General features: G+C 40.6%; 1 protein-coding gene across 3 annotated transcripts in view; it reads right to left on the bottom strand.

Moving 5' to 3' along the window:
- Positions 1-185: 185 nt before the first annotated feature.
- The window catches only part of LOC135492175 (inactive phospholipase C-like protein 2), a 55070-nt gene continuing 36520 nt past the window's right edge, over positions 186-18735 (bottom strand). The window contains exons 6-24 of one of the 3 annotated variants that reach the window (XM_064778421.1): positions 15213-15279; positions 14956-15049; positions 13522-13639; positions 12879-12964; positions 12409-12529; positions 11921-12089; positions 11616-11708; positions 11156-11258; positions 10867-11046; positions 10509-10687; positions 10157-10295; positions 9677-9823; positions 9199-9296; positions 8292-8321; positions 6637-6738; positions 6138-6323; positions 5871-5939; positions 5442-5588; positions 186-5339 (exon numbers count right to left, since the gene is read on the bottom strand). In XM_064778421.1, coding sequence (XP_064634491.1) covers positions 5181-5339; positions 5442-5588; positions 5871-5939; positions 6138-6323; positions 6637-6738; positions 8292-8321; positions 9199-9296; positions 9677-9823; positions 10157-10295; positions 10509-10687; positions 10867-11046; positions 11156-11258; positions 11616-11708; positions 11921-12089; positions 12409-12529; positions 12879-12964; positions 13522-13639; positions 14956-15049; positions 15213-15279 — 2287 coding nt within the window. In that variant the 3' untranslated portion in view covers positions 186-5180. The remainder of the gene's footprint in view (positions 5340-5441; positions 5589-5870; positions 5940-6137; positions 6324-6636; positions 6739-8291; positions 8322-9198; positions 9297-9676; positions 9824-10156; positions 10296-10508; positions 10688-10866; positions 11047-11155; positions 11259-11615; positions 11709-11920; positions 12090-12408; positions 12530-12878; positions 12965-13521; positions 13640-14955; positions 15050-15212; positions 15280-18735) is intronic. The other 2 variants (XM_064778422.1, XM_064778423.1) reach the window with 2 other exon arrangements.

The following is an 18735-nucleotide window of genomic DNA, read 5'->3' as shown; positions in this document are numbered from 1 at the left end:
CCGTGTTGACAACATGATGCAGTGAACTTGCCCAAGTTGAACATGGTCTACTTCCACCAATCATGCCTCTACAAATCAAAAATTTTGTCAGGGCAGAATTACAAAATGAGATCTTCTTAAACCGGGACAGGTTAGATTTTAAAAAGAATAAGCAAAACAACAGATTTACATTTGATAGAGCCAGCTTTATTTGATAATTATCTAAGTATCCACTTAATTAAAATTTATATAATCTGACTGCAACCAGCGACAGCCAAAATCTAGAAGATACAAAGCTTCAGCCATCCAGTACTGAGTGTGTGCACAGACCACTAACACAATTTTACTGTGAGGAATTGCAGAGTTTGGAGACATACCAGGGTCGGTTGACTGAAGTCAATATTATGGTACACCCCAATATCTTTCTGTAGCATCATTTCATACTTCTGGAGATCCAAACATTGGAGTCAGTTAAACAGTCCTAATGAAATTGAAGGCACAATTCTGGGGCTTGCAGAAGGGGCCTACTTGAGAGTCAGTACCCTCGCATATAAACTGTTATGTGGTCAACAAGAACTTTAGTTCTCTCTACACAAAGTAGGTGGCACATTTGCCACAACATACACACACTTTACACATTATTCTATCACAAGAATCCATGTCCCAAGGGTTAGTTGAACACTTCTCTACCATTCAATGGCATCTGTAAGACAATCCTTGGGACAAGGTTGCTGATTTTGTACAGATCGAGGCACACGGATTTCGACCTAATGTACTTACAGTAGAAAATCGAAAATGACAATAATAACAAATGTTTTTATTGGCATCCAGGGCAACATCTATTTTGAAATTCTTTTAAACATTGAATTCATATGTGCTGATGCTAAAAAATACAAACACCAAATTGCCACATCCCTCTAGCTTTGATACAATCAGACACCAAAAACAGCTCGGTTACAGTGTTTCATAATGTTATGATGGATTATGTTTTAGAGCTTCATTTGACCAGAAATTTGGTGAGACAGATTTGTCAAAAGCCGACTCTGTGGATTACATCCAAAATAAGAGGTATATTCCAGAATCAAAAGTTGACACCTCATTGTTGGTATTGGTTGTCTTATCAAACACACTCAGGCGGACTGGTCATTTTACTGAATGCTTCGGCTGGCGCCCTGGCTTTGGTCTTAATTTTACCTCCACCCTTGCAGTGTTTTGAAAGACAAACAATACCTCAACACCAACAGCTCAGTATCGATTTCTCAATCCAAAAATCTCTACAGAGGACAGGACAATGAAAAGGGAACAACAGAGGAGCAAATCCAAATTTTCTTCACCCATAACCAGTGAGAGACCTTTATTCCCTCTCATTATGTTCTCCTGCTCAACAAGCTACTAACTCATGCTGGACTGGTTGGTACCTATGTACACTATCACCTACAGCAAAACAAAAATTAACTCATTAACTTTTAATTAGTTAAGCAATCACACTCAAACTCATCAAACTAATACTGAAGAATTCAGACATGAAGTCGCTGTCATCTTTAAAAGACATTCAATAACCAAATACACATGAAATAACTTAACAACAAAGTAATAGAAATTCTAAAATTTAAACAAGTCTCAGAGCAGAATATCATATCACATTAAGTACGGTCCTTTTTTACGTGAGCAAGTAATCAAACTGTAAACCGCATAATGTGAGATTTTCTAAAAATTTGTCGCAGTTTTTTTTAACGTATTGCAAAATATCTTTCAGTCTTTCCAATCAAAAGTGTTTTTTTTGTGACTTTTGTTTGGGCGAATTGAGGGCAATGGCAAAATCTGCAAAATTAAAAGACCTAGGAAAATTTAGTGGTTTAGAGTAGATGTTCAGCATGGCTCTATACTCTAGCTACAAAGGAATTGGAGGTGAGGTTCACAAAGCTTGAGAAAGTTGCTTCTCTTCAAAGACAATCCAAACTGAAATTGAATATTACAGAGATAGGCTTATAGTAGAGGCAGTTAATATGTACATCACTCCCCAGGAAAATGCAGCTAAGTATCTTAAAAAAACAAAATAGAACAAAGTAAAGATAAATATCAAACACCATGCAGGCTGTTTGAAAGATCACAGACTTTTAAAAGAAGAGATAGATTTATCAGAGGCAACACATTGGAAGAGAATATTACAATTACAGTATTAAGTTAGCAAATGAACACATACTTTTGTCAATGAACTAAGGATGCATTGAGAGCTCTTCTCCTTTTATAATGGACGTGCAATGGTTACTATTGAATTATCAATGGCGTAGTTTCATGGTTTTATGGTCGTCATAGTTTGAAATGGCAAAATAAACTGTATTGTTTTTACACAGCATGTCTCTTGAGACTATAGAAGTTGCGAAAGAAGGTGAGGAACAGAGGGGTGGGTTCATTCTTTTAAATCTTAAAGAAACCGACCACAAACTTGGTCAATTGGCTGATAAAACCATAAGGGTTCTCTCTTTTCAGCAAGGACACTCTTCTTTTCTCTGAGTCTGTCCAGGGTCATCTTTTCATCCTAAATTCATCACAATTTTAATCAAACTCATTCTCTCAGTAGGGGGCATGATAAATATTGTAAAACACATTCAAACAATGATTGCACTGGAAGACCAAGTGACTTGTTTCCACGTTGAGAGGTGTCCAGATTATGGGGGTCAATTGAACGTACTCCTGCATCACTTCCAACATAAGTAAAACACTCCATCCAAACAGATACAAAGAGGTTCGCCATCTTGATTATCCATAAGGGGTAAAGTGTTATTTTATCACAAGCAAACAGGCCATCAAGTTTTGAACAGGACCAGTATAAAGCAAAAACTAGTCTATGAAATAGCTACCGTAGCTTATAACAACTGAAAAGGCTCCAATACAATAACAGTGATATACTGTACATATATTAGAATATCTTTTGATTTAAGTAAAAATGACCAATTCTGGAGATATCTCAACATACATAATAACAATACATCACTGACAACACAGATATAGACCTTTAAACGACACAGCTTCTCGACTCTTCTTTATAGCTATTTATAGCTCATCTGCTTACATGTACATGATATTTACATGACACCCACACATAAGCTGCCCAAAAACGGCAGCAGGCTTTGAACATGAATTCTTTGCATAATCTTTTTTACAGCGTTTAACACGTAACAGTCAGGTTTAAATGATACACATTTCTATACAATTATTTAATTTAAGATTTCTCATACTATACATGTATATATGGTGTGGTTTCCACATTAGTACAGTATAAACATCCCTATTTATAAGCAGTGCAGACACTAGAGGATTGCCCAAAGATAATGCTAGACTGACACTATTGATAGATACAGAGCCACAGTAATAAGGCGAGGCCAAAATTCAAGGTCGACTATCCAATATACCAAGAAACGAAAAGATGTGGCATAATCGCCGTTCTTGGACGACTCAGAAAATGTACATTAACAAAATGTACTACCAACTGTTTGCGTACAATTCGAGATGTACACCTACAGCCCTTCAACACAAGCCCTCTGCATCTATCGTTAGTGCTGGCCTAGCATTATCTCGCTCAAGGCATTCTTCCGAGGCCTCTGTAAAACAAGTTAAAGGTCACCTCTCCTCAACAAAGAAGAATATAATCCTCAAGCATTAAAATTCGGACAAATTGGTTTTGAGACATGGTAAGTAAGAAGAGACCGTCCCTGTCAAATAAAAGTAACTTTCAGATAAACCTCACTAAAGTCTAGCGACCGCGCATGACTTCCCAGTTTAAGCATGAAATATTACCTAAGCCTAAAATAGCTCCATTCCCTGTATAAACAACATATAGAAAATATCAGATAAAAACTGGAAATGTACATCATTTAAATATATATCTATCCTATATACATCAATATTAAAGTGAGTCGACATGGACAACAGTCAGAAGAATATGTGATCCACACAATATTTGGTATTCTTATTTTTTACATTCAATCATAATTCATCACCCCCCCCCCCCCCCCCCCTCCAAACTACGTCCTCATAAGCGAACTCAAGGGGACTGAACAAACTCCCTTTGGGAAAAATCGTTCAAATTGACCAAGAATTGCCCTTTAGGTAAATTTCTTCAAATTTGACCTGGTATTTTGTGAAACGACCCCCCGTCTCCTGGGAATCCTGGCAGCACCTATGCCCCTAGATCTTTTATGAGGTGGTCCAGTTATGCCCTCAACATTAAAAACCCACTACTTCAAACTTCGAAGTTGTGGGTCTTTGTTAATATGCAACAAGAATGCATTTGGCCTATGCAGTTATGACTAGAACAAGCAGCAGAAATAAACTGAAATCCCCCACCCCAATTTTAAAATGTTATCACCACAGTACGTGAACTCCAATCAGATGTACAATTCATGTAAAGGAGGCCTATAATCATACAAATGTAACAACTTCTTCTAGCTCAATGAGTATTTTTTCTTTATCTATGAGTATTTGTCATCTTGTGCAAAGAACTTCACTGGGTGATCCAATAGATAATAATTTAATTCATCAAAATGTACAAACAGTTTTTCAATGCCTTACTTGCATTTCTACATAAATGGCAGTGCATTTCCTACGTACTCAGATTCATCGCACTTCAATTATTTGTCAGAAGATATGTTTGGAAAACTTTTGCAACTCTTTAAACCCTGCACATAGTTGAAACATGGAAATAATTGGCTGAAGTAGTCTTTGCTTTATAGTTTTCTCATCATAATCAATATGTTTTTTAGATTGCACTATATACACAGAGACTCATCTGGAAGCACAGCAAAATGAATACAGTGGCCACTATCAGGCTATGGGACCAGCGACTAAGCTGCACCATGCTTAAGCAGGGTGCTAAGGCATAATCAAGATCATATCAATATCCGTGTCTCTTTCCTCTAAAGCTAATCTGCGTCACAAAATGGACTCTTCCTCTATTGTTGGCCATTTCATGTTGATGAGCAAGCACCATCCAGAATTGTCCATAGCCAACAATAGTTGAACCATGGTCAGTCCGGTCACTGAGCCGTCACAATCCAGAAACAAGGAAAGCAGAACCGATGCCACATAACTGAACTGACACAATCCAGCATCATCGTCGGCCCAACTAAGGCTGAGCTGATGACACCGCGTTGATGGTAGTTTTGGCAGTTACTCATCTAGTTGATCTAGAATGTCGAATGCTAAAGTGTAGCAGTCTTTTGAGACGTCCGTATGAGTCCAAGAGAATGAGCTGCTTCCTGGACCTGTTGTATATATTCGTGGCATTCCTTCTTGGCTTGTCGGAGCAGATCAGCTTGTCCCTTCAACACACGGATATTCCAAGCAAAGTTTTCTGTTGCCTGCAGAAAAAGAAAAGGATGAATCAGTAAATACAATAAATGCAAATTTACTGAAAAGTCTCATCAAGAACATTCCAGTGAATGATCATGCCTTCTTCTCACCTTTACAAGCTTCTTTCCCTTGAGTCCAGCCTGCTGACAGAGGTTATGCAGTTCCTCATACCACTCCAATCCCCGCTGCTGACATTGGATGATCTTCTCATACACGGATTCAGCCTCATTGATCAGATGCTTGCATTCGCTGATCAGCTGGAAAGCATATGCATTACAGGAGTTAAGTTTTTAGTTGGGAAGAGAGGCAGTGGGAGTAGTTCAAAAAGCCAATTCAAGGGTCAACAAAGACGCGGGGTGCCACCAGTTACCTCAAATATAGGACAATGTCATGAAGTCATATTGTAAGCTTGCTGAGCATTGGCAACACTGAGAAAGCCTATTGGATTATGCATGAAAGGTTTCACTTTGTGTAAGCTATCAAAAGTGTACATTACAAAGTTTTGAACTGGACAAATGCAGAACCACTGGTTAACTCACATCATCGAACAATACCAGTGCTTTCCTGTATATCTCTGGCACAGTACCTGTCGCCTCTAAGTTTGGATACTGAAACGAAACAGAGTTGTATAAATATTTACATGCAACAATCAACACATTAAGTATTCCAAGAAATAGATCTTCTTTGTGAATACTGCAGAGAGACATGGAGATGTCATGCTAATGACTAGAAGATCAGTATATCAAGGGTGAATGTCAGGTTTGGGGCATAAATAACTGCTTATCTGGTGTAAAAATACTTCTTACCCCAGCCCTCATGATCAGAACCAACTTGACGTTATCACCCGTGGTGGTTATCCTAGATGCCAGCATCCGTATGCACTGTTTAATGTTTGAGATGGGAGAGAGGCCGCACGCTTCCTTGAAAGCTGATAAGGTCACCATCACGTTGTCACGGAGGTCGGTACCCTCTCGTAAAGGGGACATGGCAAGCTGTAAGAAGGATGTGCAAACCATCAGACTTGATTTATCAGATTTCTTCACAAAGCGAACAGTAAGTCAATAAAGACAACATTCAATAGACTGAACACACTATACATGTAGCCTCCAAGCCAAAGAGCAATATAGGGGCCTACATGTATATATAATAGTCAGTATAGTGTCAACAGTGACGACTGTCAATAAGGTCTGAAGTCAATTATCAGTAAATTGGATATGGCTGCCAACAGTGTTTTCTATATCGTCAACAGTTATTAGACAGCAGAGTTCATAGTCCATTAACAAAATAGTCAGAGGAGGAGCTTACTTTGAATGTATCATCAATTTGTTTTGCACCGATGTTCTTCATGACAGTGTACTCCCGGGTCTTCTTGCCCTTCTTCACGGACATCCCTCGCCGCTGAGGCTTCTGCAAGAGCAAACGATCAGATGTTAGTATGAGAAGACCAATCAGAGTCATCGAGAAGGAACAGCCATGACAAGAATAAACATGGTTGCCCAAAGATACAGGGGAGAAGAAAGCATTTGTGATACCCAAGCCTTCATTTCAAATACGGTCATCCTAAATGGTTTAGCAGGCAGAAATAAAGAAGTAAGAAACCATTCTTATTTGATGAAGAGGAATGAGTTGTTATTTTAAAGTGAAGCCAATGATAAGATTGCAAGTCAGAGAGAAGACTTGAAGAATGTGAGAGTGAAAAATTGTGAAAATTAAGGCAAATGTGATGGACCGGTGCTGCTCTGTGACTGTCCTTCACCTGAATGAGAATTAAGTCCAGTTACGTAAAGTCAGTACCACAAACAGCTGCAAGCAGAGGAGCGCATGCGCAATAAATATACACGGGGTGATCTATACTGGTGACACTGACATCTGGGGCTACATGGGTCAGGGGGAAACTAGCACAGTTCTAAACTCCAGGATAATACTTTTGATAATCATGCATCAAATCCCCCCTTTTTATCGGTTTTGTAAAATTTGCGAAATTTTTTTGGGAAAGGGAAACTACTGACATCCAGAGGGTTAACTACTGTAAACCGTAAAATTTTCATGGGGTGTTGATTATCACAGATTTTGAAGTCTTGATTTGCAAAAATGAAAATCACAAAAAAAACAATTTTTATGAAAATCACAAAAAACAATTTTTATGAAAAGTGGAAAGAAATTCAGTAATTTACCACAAACCGTGAAATTTGTGGAAGTTTTTCCCCCAAAAATTTTTGAAAATTTTTCAGTTTACAGAATGGATTATCACCAACATGGGGTACTAATATACCGTATCTAACAACCAGTGAAACTACCGATAATGAGGAATTCTCTTCAAGACAAGGTGAACACCATACAAGCAATCCACCAGGGTAGTCTTTAACCATCACCAGCACACACTCTGGAGAATCACCACGAGTTGTCAGCCCGAACAGCGACTGGACGGCAAAGGCAGCCCATCAAATAACTCACTAGTTCTTATCATTCTATGTTTTGTCTGACCGGCTATCATTCTGGAATATAATTCTCCAGGTGCTAGAGAGGGATTGCAGGCAAAACAAAGGGCACATCATTTCCTTTGTTTTGTTCATGACAAAAATCAAAAGTAGTACAGTGGAACCTCCTTTAGCGGACGATTCTCTATTAAGGACACCCTCTCTATTAAGGACACTAGTTTTGATCCCAAATTGGTTGTTTCCATTCAATTTTAACCTCTCTAATCAGGACACCTCTCTATTAAGGACAGAACTTTTCAGTCCTGAGGATGTCCATTAAAGAGAGGTTCTACTGTACATGTATGTTCTGATTGCCCTATTTTCTTCAAAACAAGTCTTCATCAAAAACTACATCCAAGACAGAAAACTTTGAAATGATTTGCGTCCGTTATTTCATCCTGATGTAGTGCCCACAATCCCCGTCGAGGGCTGACAAATGGAGACTAATTGTCGTTTTAGGTTTCATGGTTTAGGCATTATTACCTTGCGCCTGAATCTCCTGAGGAAACATGTCTAAAAATAACAATAACGGAAAAGGGGAAATGAGGATCGTATCCCTTGGGCTACAGAAATGTGCTGTCTATACATGAGGGATAGGTGCATAGAAACGGGACAAAGAATTTCAACCCAAGTAGGCCAGTGAGAAGTCTTGCGCAAGTTTGATAAGGGCGCTCTTGTTTTGACATCTTGTTTCTACTACCACTGAGGTGCAAGTCACCAATTCTAATGTTAAAAACTGGCAAGTTGTTCGCTCGTAGTGCTAAAAACACTCAATGAGCAACCATCAGTAGCTAAAATGAGTGGACGATGTAATAGGATGAAACGAAATATTCGAATTGGTGGAAATTAAGAGAAAAAAGTAATTCTGTGGATTTCCTAACTGAGAGTGGCTACAATACTGCAGGGCGCACTAAATGGTAGCAGCTAATAAACAGAGAAGGTTGACACAAGCTACGAACAGATTGACATATTTTATACACAACTATTGTTTAAAAACATTATTTTCAAGAGGGAGTGAACAGTGATTTCAAAACTGATTCCCTACTGGTATAAAATATGTCAACACAATTACAATGCCAATACTTACTTTATACAATGTCTGCATTCAAATGAAAGTCAAAGTTTTCATATGACAGAGTTTTTTACATGCTAAGGAGTCAAGTGAAACTAATTAATGGTTTGTAAAACCTTATAGCAAATAAAGTGCTACTAAACTAGTGCAGGATTAGTGAGCTCACCTTTGTGTAACAGGTGAAAAAGGCCATTCCTTTATCATTGAGATTAATGATCATAATCGTGCAAAGATGGTGCAGTACTTGAACAGGCAAGCAAGAAATCTCTTCTCGCACACAAGTAACCAATCTGCCGCCACAAATAGCCTCAAACTTACCCCGCCTCCTCGCTTGTTTGTGATTGCTATGTGAACAAACAGTGTACAGTTCTCAAGCAGGTCACCAGTGTTGGAGTACATGCATACATGGCGGTATCCTGAAAACAAATCAAAGGATATGGTAGCACATTCCTAGAGAACTTTTCAATATGGTCTTACACTTAACGTGTGGCACTTCAAAATCCGAAAACATTGTTGGTTTGATACTTGACATGCAAACATCGCTTGTGCCCTTTGATGCTGCATTTCTTGAATGGGTGAAAAAAACTGGTTCTTGTGCCTGGTAGCCTTTGCCAGTGAGGAAAGACAAGAGACTTGTTTAAGATTGAAACATGATCAGCTTAGCCTAGACAGAGTCTGTCGTCCAATAAATCCAACTGCTGCCAAACCATATCGTCACTTACAAAACCCAGTCAACAGTGAGTGTGATGGAGGAATAGGCGGCAAAATTAGATTACATGGAAACTAATCTGTTTACCTGTTTGCATACATTCAAACGGAATGGTATGCTGCCCAATGAACTCATCACCAATAAACTCATCATCCAAGACGGCAAAGCGGACAAGTGCTAACTCAGGCAGGTTGATCTGGAACTCGAAGCTCTCGTCAAAGATAGGGTTAAGGCCTGGAATCAGAGGCAAGATGTATGTAGGATAAGCATGAAGATTGGGCTGAAAGGCTTGACCTATAAGGTTGTTATGATTGTAGTGTTCACTCTTTGGACTGGTGCATATCCATGAGGCCTTAAGTGACCATATGGCACCAGGCTCACAAGCCTGATATTTGGGATTCAACTACTGGTATGACTATGTGACGGGTGATGGTGTGCGGTCTTCATCAGTATGTGCTCCTGTGCACCCATACTAGAAGAGATCCCATGCCAATTGCAGCGACATACCAGGACTAACTCATCAATATCTCTCATGGAAAAAGCTTAACAATCATATTATTTACCAACCATTGTGTGGTACAGTTTTCGTTCTCTCCTCAGCGCAATCAGCAGGAATCCCAAAGATCTCCACCATCACATATGGGTCGGTTGTGTCACCCTTGGCCCCAGAACCCTTCGGTTTGGGGAAGTTGTAGCCACTAATGATCTGCAAGGTAAAAAGACACCATCATTTCTATTATAGGTACAGCTTTAGTGTCATGACAAGAGAGTTTACTTATTCCTTAAATAGTCAGCCTGATCCTGATTTGGCATTTGTCAATCTTCTCACCAATGGCCAAGCTTAGCCTGTCTTTTTTTGTCATAGCTCAATAAGTCGAAGTCCATCACACAGCCCATCTGACAATATCACTCCACCCACTTTTATGTGTAGAATCTGCGGTGACACCCCAGGTATGACATCTCTGGTGTTGGCACTAAAGAATGCAATCTCGTCTCTCATGATGGCGGGCTTTAGAACATAGCCGCATCCTCCGTTCTTGAGAAAGTGTCCATCATTCAGATCCATCATCAACCCTGGCGTCTGGTAATTCATCGTTACTGAAAAATAAAACAACAACAGATATAATCATGCATATATGCAATAGCAAAATGTCTTTCAATGCAAATTAGGGCATTCTGTTAGAAATGGTCAAGCTCACTTTGGCAGCATGCAGATTGGCTTATTCGTCGAGCTAAATGGGACAGATATTCAAAGAATCATGAGTTAAATGCCTTACCTATCTGGCAACCACAGTTCCACACATCCTGTGGGTTGAAATTACTCGAGTCGACCCTCATACCGTTGGGGTAAACTCGTGAGAGGAACTTCTTGTTGTGCTGAACGAAGTCTTCAGGGCAGGCGTTGGCAAGTTTCAAGGCGGAGGACTCGGAGAATGAGCACACTTCGGAGAAATGTTCTGCAAAAGATACAGTTATCAATATCATTTCATTGTGAAAGGAGATGTCGTAATGTGCTCACACATTGTTGAAATTAGAAACATTTAGAAATTTGGATATCATACTCACGTTGTGTGGCAGAGTTGTGGAAATCTTCAAACCTGACTGATTTACAGTAGATCACAAGGTCTGAAAGCTCACTGGCAAGTTTGTGCTTCTTGACGGATCCCTCCTGCGAGAAAACATGAGAAGGGATGATTACAGATACTGGTAGACGTTCATATTGAGTGTCAGGTCAAACTGCAATTGTAACTCATCTCAAAGGTTTCCTCCCTTGGGGACCATACGTCTTCTCAGACCACAATCAGCTTGCTGAATGAGTTGCCATCAAGGCATCGTTTAATCCCAAGTTAATACTGCAGAGCAGCCTACTTGCACTCAGTTGCATGACACATTTTTTCAGCCAAAAGACAGGATTCTCTAATGACCATTCAAATTGATCAGCAGGGAGTAGCCCCAACCTGAACTCATATGACATATTCTTTCAGCCATCGGGCCAGATTCCCTTATGACCATTCCTCCTGCTCACCCGTTTGTTGTTTTTCTTCTTCTCCACATCTGTGTTCTCTTCCTCATCAGTCACGTAGCCCTCCGTGTTGTCATTGTCATGAAGCTTCTTACCCTGCAAAAGGGGACAAAATCAAGGCACTGAAACAACTGAAACAAACCATGGGCCAACGTTATCAGCCACTGTCTAGTCACGGCATCTTCAATACCCTCGTGACAGTTGGTGCCATGTAGTAGCTGCTGTAGTGTTTCATGGTGGAACAAGACCACATGGCCATTCAGTTGAGCCACTGACTGAGGCAAATAGGTCAAGTGCAGGCTACCAACCTTTATTATGATTCTGTGTTTGAGAGCCTCGGGCGATGGCAGGAATTGGCAGTCTTTCTCAACAGGCACTCTGACCAGCTTATCACCGAATATCGTGATCAGGTAGTGAGCCATGAGTTGCTGTTGTTTGATACTGCAATGGTTTTCTATGTACACTATCACAGGGTATCTGAAAGACAAGATTTTTAATTTAGTATGAAATTGCACACTTGTCATGTTTATCCAGCTATTGGGTTCGTCGTCACCAAGTGGTCTGTTTATATCGACTGGATTAATTGTCAGTCTGTGGATCGAGGTGTCACGCAAGTCTGCTATGTTCAGTCTGAGTAATGGTTTTTCATCATTCAGTCTGAACTGGCCTTATGTGAACCAAACAGTAAGTGTGTATGGCACCACTTCAGAGAGTGGAATGTGTATATGTCTGATAAGAGAAGTATTATTTTTAGCAAATTTATCTCTGGCTTGGCGTTTTTCTAATGTTTACTTACTCAGATACAGCAAAGGCATGTTCATTGATGGCTTCAATGACAGACCTGAAGGAGATTTTCGAGGTGAGCGTGTGACCGTGATATATAATCGGGTCGTCGGTAGGACCATCCCAGCAGTCCACTGAAAGAGAGTTGAGATTGAAGTGAGCTTATCAGAGATGTGTCCATAATGTAGAGGCATAATTGAGTGGAAATTTATACATCTGCTTAATAGAAGATATCGCCTGAATAAGTTTGTACAGTATAAGCAGTTTTTTGTCCAATGCTTGCAACGCAATAGCACCTACTGTCACGCGTCATTGGCTTCCACGGTCCATTTACCATCCGGCAGCTGAGTGGGTGCACATGGGATATTTTCACGCTCCAATCATCGCCTGGTAAGAAATCAATAGGGGTAGCCAACAGAATCATTATAGCTGAATACTAGCTGGTGAAATGTATAGGGCTGGTCATGGTTATGGTAAACTTACATGCTACAAAGCGACATCCTTTACGTAAGGCCCTGATGTAACCGTCAACACTCGATGGACCTTTTAGCTGATCCTCCATTAGATATCTGCAACAAAAAACATGTTGGTGAGGTCTTGGAATGTTCCCAAGCCTGAGTTCTCCTGAGTACTTCATGCCAAAACTTCCAAAGCAAAAGCAAGTACTATTTGGTGATGACTTCCAACTCCTTTCACTCTGACCAGACGCTCTCAGAGAAGCCACGATAAAGTGTATGACTGGACCCTCTACACTCACCCAATCCCCACCAGAACACGACAAACCCCTATATCTCCCCAACAATCCCCAATAACTGAGAATGGATTTCTCCCGGTGCCTTGAGCGTACACGCCAGAATCCATCACCTCTAATCTGATAGGAATGTAGTGTCTGATGGCATTCTCATTGGCCAGATGCCACATGATGATTCGTGACGGCTGGTCAATCTTCATCATCATCTGTTGTAATTGTTGTCAGGAGTGATCGGTTTATGATGAGTGGGGATGGTGAGGAGAGGAGCAGGGTTATACGGACCCCAAGTTGAGAAAACTTAGATCGGCGGCTCACATTGCCCACAAGGCCACTCTCCCGTGCACTCTCCTCGAACCCTTTCATGTGATGACTTACGTGTTATACGAGGATGCAATAAAGTAGTGCGACAGTGGTAATCTCATGTCGTGGCAGACAGCTTGATGCTCCACATCAAAAATATCACATTCTTCAGACAGTAAATAGGCAGTGAATCCTGAAAAGAGATGCGAGAAGGGTACAGGCAGCTATACCAAATGGTCAACTACACTGAAAGCTATCCTGGAGAGGCAAAATCATGTTCGACATGACTGCAAGGGTTCATGCAATAATACCAAAGGGTTAACATGTCAAGAGTACACCATATCACAACACACGCCCCAACACTAAAAGCTTCTAAGGATTATACTGCTGAGGCAAAAACCATGTTCGACATGATTCTTAAGTCCCAATCACAAAGCCAATTTTTTAAATAGATCCTTTCAGGCAGAGCAGCAGACTGCTTCACGACACATAGCTTGGAGTCACCTACACATGCAAGACGTACACCTAATACGCCAACCATAATGGAATTTGTAATCCGTAGGATCCTCTCCTGTTCTCAATGTCTTCAGCATAAAAAAACAACTTTTAACCCACTGCAGGGGAAATTTCTCCTACATTAAAGGAGGAGAATAAGGCAAAGGTTTATCATGTCTGATATAAAGGACATCAGGAAGTGCTAGGAATGTTTTCATCCTCGGGCAGCCTGATATACTTCAGAGACTTTTCTCATCTGGACAGCAGTTTATCATCTAGTAAACTGCTGATCTTTACTTGGGGTGATCACAACTAAGCAAAGCACGAGGCCATACTCATTATGTTACTTGGATTCACCCAAAAAAAACATGTGGGGATTTTATTTTTGTTCTGTTCTTTCATAAACTAAAGGGGACAATTTTGTAATCAAATAACAAAATGTGCCCTAACAGGTTGAAACATTAGCCAACAAACACCCTTTCCCTGTCTCAGAATCTAGGCGATAAAGGATGCGAGAGAGAAAGAGAGATATGTTTGAGAGATATCCCAGATGGTTAATAGATGAGTGGTCTAGATGCTTCAGAGGACACGCGAGTGCCCATGAGTAGCCGCTTTGAAAGCTTGTGGACACAGAGTGATAACATCGTTACTTTGAAGCAGCCAGGAGCTCAGACAACAGGCAAGCAGCTCACATTTGCTCCAGGGCAAACAAAGACCGTTTCTGCAGATTCAGTGGTTAGGTTTCTGGATGATGTTCCAGGCACTTTCATGGATCTTTCCATTTCAAGTAATGTCATTATCTCTCTACCAAAATATGTTGTGGGTCTATCTATCTGTTTGGTCGGTTGGGCATGTTGGTTGATGCTAGAGGAGTAATGACTAATGACACTCGCTGGTACACTGGTCCCCTCCCTCACATTGTGAGTCTCAGCGCTGCACTCTCACTGCAGGCCCTAGTGGGGCTTCTGGTCAAGGCCAGACCTGAGACGAAATGATAAAAGTTGTGTTACCTACCATCAATTCCTATGACTCCTTTCGTCCGTCCCTCTTTGGAAGGTTCAAAAGTGTTAATAATCTCAAGACATTTATCTTTTGTTACCTTGGCCATCTGAAAAACATCAAAGCAATGACAAAACAGTTAATCGTGAACAATCATGGACACAGGTCACATAAAGAATTCCCTGTACTCATCATATGGTGTTACTGGTGATCAGAATTTTAGGACATCAGTAACAGCACTGAAGAAAAAGCTGAGACAGTGTCAGACTTACCCCTTGTTCAGCCTCTAAAAATAACAACAGATCATCCACAGACATATAATCAGCATTACTGGAGTATCTGTAACGAGATGAGAGAGCAAATTAAGGGACAATTATAAATCATTTTGAGAATTAAGGAAACGGCACAACCAATTCTCTTCAATCTTCTATGTGACTTTTTGATCCAAAGTCAGACACTCTACTGCATGACCTAACCTTTGACCTGCGTGGGTTAATGACAAAGTGCTCTCCATCTAATTGTCTGGGTTAATCTTACAACTCTGTCATCTCATAAATCTTCTGATAAAGCACTGAATAATGACTATTGATAAGTTCTCACAAAAGCTGAAATAAATTGGGTTTATCTCAGGAGTAGAGCTGCGCATATAAATAGATTTTAAGCAGAATGGGCGAGCTGACCCTGTTTCCATGTCAGGAATTCAAACGTTTTGACATTGGATGAAGAGCTACCTAAACGATTTCGGGACTGATTCTCCAGCATGATGTAGAAAAAGAAACATCACTAACACTCCCATCTGGGAGATACTGATGTATCAATCTGAAAGCCAAACGTCAACTTCAATAATTAAAAGTCGAGGTCTTTTCAAAACAAGCGACTATCCTTGCCATCAGAGTTGAGACCTTGTCAACCATGTCTCCGATAACGTCAAACTCATCAAAATCCAAAATCGCAAAGGTTTGCCAATCAAAACAGCCTCAAAGCCTTCCACTAGGATTCAATCATGTTTTTATAATCATTCCATAAATTTCCATTCAAGTGATTTCGGATTGATGGGGGTCATCATAGTCTTGTAGTTCAGGGACGTTTGGATGTGTGTATGTAACTATTGAGCTGAGCGAGACATGGTTTCCTATGACGATAACTGTGAACTGATAAACTTTGGCGAGTTGTGGATTTTGCGAAATTTTGTGGTATACAGTCCTAAACCAAAGGTACACCAAATACGCCAATATATGTTGAAATCCACACCAAACAGTCCATTTCCCCATACACAAAACAGCATGTGCATCAAAGTGCACAATTCTCTGAAAATACACACGCAATCTTCTCCAATTGAGGGTGGACTTCATACCCAAGTCCATTTCAACCACAGAAAAGAACGCAATTCTATGGAATACACAGGGCAACTTCACCACCCTAGCATGAAATCACACAACGTGTAATGATGCCGTCTTGTCACCCTTCATTAGCCCCATTCGCAATCGTGCACGGAGTCGAGCGCAAACTCGCTCAGAAGATATCGAGATATGGATTGAGACGATCAGCAGCGTGTTGTCAACAAAGATAGCATCTTGTGTTATCGCCGCTTTTGAGATAACTGCCCTGATTCGAACACGCCAGACAAACTGCTGTTTTTAACCATTTAGGTACCGAGGGCAATGTAGAATGTAACGCTTCAACTTAAACTCTATTTGCTCCCTTAACCCAAAGGATTCTTTACTGTGTCAACTGGGCATAACACTTATGAGACAATCAAGCAAACAGCTCGAGGAAGGACCTTCTTGGCAGATTCCATTGGCAACACCTCTCTTCCTTTTTCAAATTCCCCTCAGCGACCAAGAGTCAAACAGGAATCCCTAGTCGTTCTACCTCCGACCACATCTCTCACGATGGGCGTTGCCATGGCTGGCAAGAGCAGCCAGAAGGATCCGGACAGATCTGGTTCCCTACCTCAGGAAGATCAGGAAAACTTCTACACATCTCCTATTCTATGGAGAATATCATATATCATAACAATGTCATCCCCATGGTAATGAAGAATGTTGTCATATTTATCCCAGAGGAACGTGCCGTGGCAGTGGTGAATGAGACCATTACTTCTTCTTCTTCAGCATTAAGAATGCTTGATATGACTCCCCTTGCTCAACAAGCTCTTTCCTTAACCTCAAAGAAACCAAAATCTTTGATACTGTCATTTTGTTCCTCCTAGCTCAGAATGGTGGCTGATCAATACTCTTTGACAGTCTCAGTGCCGCACGCCGTAGACTACCTAATCCTACTAGACCGAATAAATCAGTGTCAAAGCTAAAAAATCAGAGGCAGCAGTTATGGCATTTCACAAAATTGCTTTTTCCATAATATTCAATCTATCAGTATGCATACAGAATGCGCTTTCTGATAAATGAGTATGGCTTTTAGATATTAGGCGGCCTATTACGGAGTGACAGGAGAGCTGGAATTATTAACTCTTAATGTCTTGCCCAGTCTGTCTCAATGGTATCAAAGCTGGGAGGAAAATCCTTATTGATCGACTGTATTCATCTGTTAGAGGGCAGCACTCGGGGTGTAAATCACATCGTAGCTCCTTAATATTTCATGATAACTGACCCGCTTATCACATAAAAAGTACTAAAAGCCATCCATTTTCACTTCATCATGAACTCAACACGCCTTGATTAACCTTACATCATCCTTTATAACCAATACATCGCATTCATGTGCTGGAGAAAGTAGGCCAAGTCATACCAGTCCAGGGACCACTTCCTGAAACCTGGCCACGCCAAGAGGCAGACTTTTCGTAGGACTCCCCTTGAAAACACCTTTTCAAATGAAGGCCAGAAGCCCCTTGTGTAGCTCCTTAATATTTCATGATAACTGACCCGCTTATCACATAAAAAGTACTAAAAGCCATCCATTTTCACTTCATCATGAACTCAACACGCCTTGATTAACCTTACATCATCCTTTATAACCAATACATCGCATTCATGTGCTGGAGAAAGTAGGCCAAGTCATACCAGTCCAGGGACCACTTCCTGAAACCTGGCCACGCCAAGAGGCAGACTTTTCGTAGGACTCCCCTTGAAAACACCTTTTCAAATGAAGGCCAGAAGCCCCTTACATTCATCAGATCATTACCCAAGACTAATGGCCACTAAGCATTGATCTGCCACCGCAGCAGAAAATTGATGGTCCCCTCACCGGCCAACGCACCTTGATAAATTGGAAGCAAATCAATGGCTTTGATAACAGTTTATTTACCTGACTGAGCAAGCTAATGAATACTTTACTAGAATAATAATTGGATTTCAAGATGTTAGAAGTCGAATGAACATTGCATAGGAAAATGCACGATGGTGTGTGCAAGTTTTGGGGTCAAGGACATTGCTAATTTACCTTGACCTCGAAATCTCACAGACACGAAGACCTGTTTGATACCTAAAAAGATACCTAGTCCTGCCCTGAAGATCTCAATACTATTGTTGGCATTGCCAGGGACAAACAAGTTAAGACAGGCCACTTTATGACCACCAATGGACTGAAGACAAGATTAGAACTGTCTTTACCAAGAAAATAAAACAATGAAGCAAGGGATGAACACCATAAAGAAACGCCACAGGAGAGCCCAATGACAAACTACCATCGAGAGAACAAACAAATCTGCCAAGCCCGACATACAGAAACCAGACCAACTTGAATTGATCATGTGGTTCAGTTTTTGTTCTCTTGTTTACAACATCACAGGGTGATTCATGTAATCCCCCATTGTGTCACAGATCTAGTCTGTTCTGC

This window comes from Lineus longissimus, chromosome 8 (assembly GCF_910592395.1).
Source record: "Lineus longissimus chromosome 8, tnLinLong1.2, whole genome shotgun sequence".
Lineage (NCBI taxonomy): Eukaryota > Metazoa > Nemertea > Pilidiophora > Heteronemertea > Lineidae > Lineus > Lineus longissimus.
The sequence above is the reverse complement of the archived record's forward strand: the minus strand, read 5'-3'. Positions and strand labels throughout refer to the sequence as shown.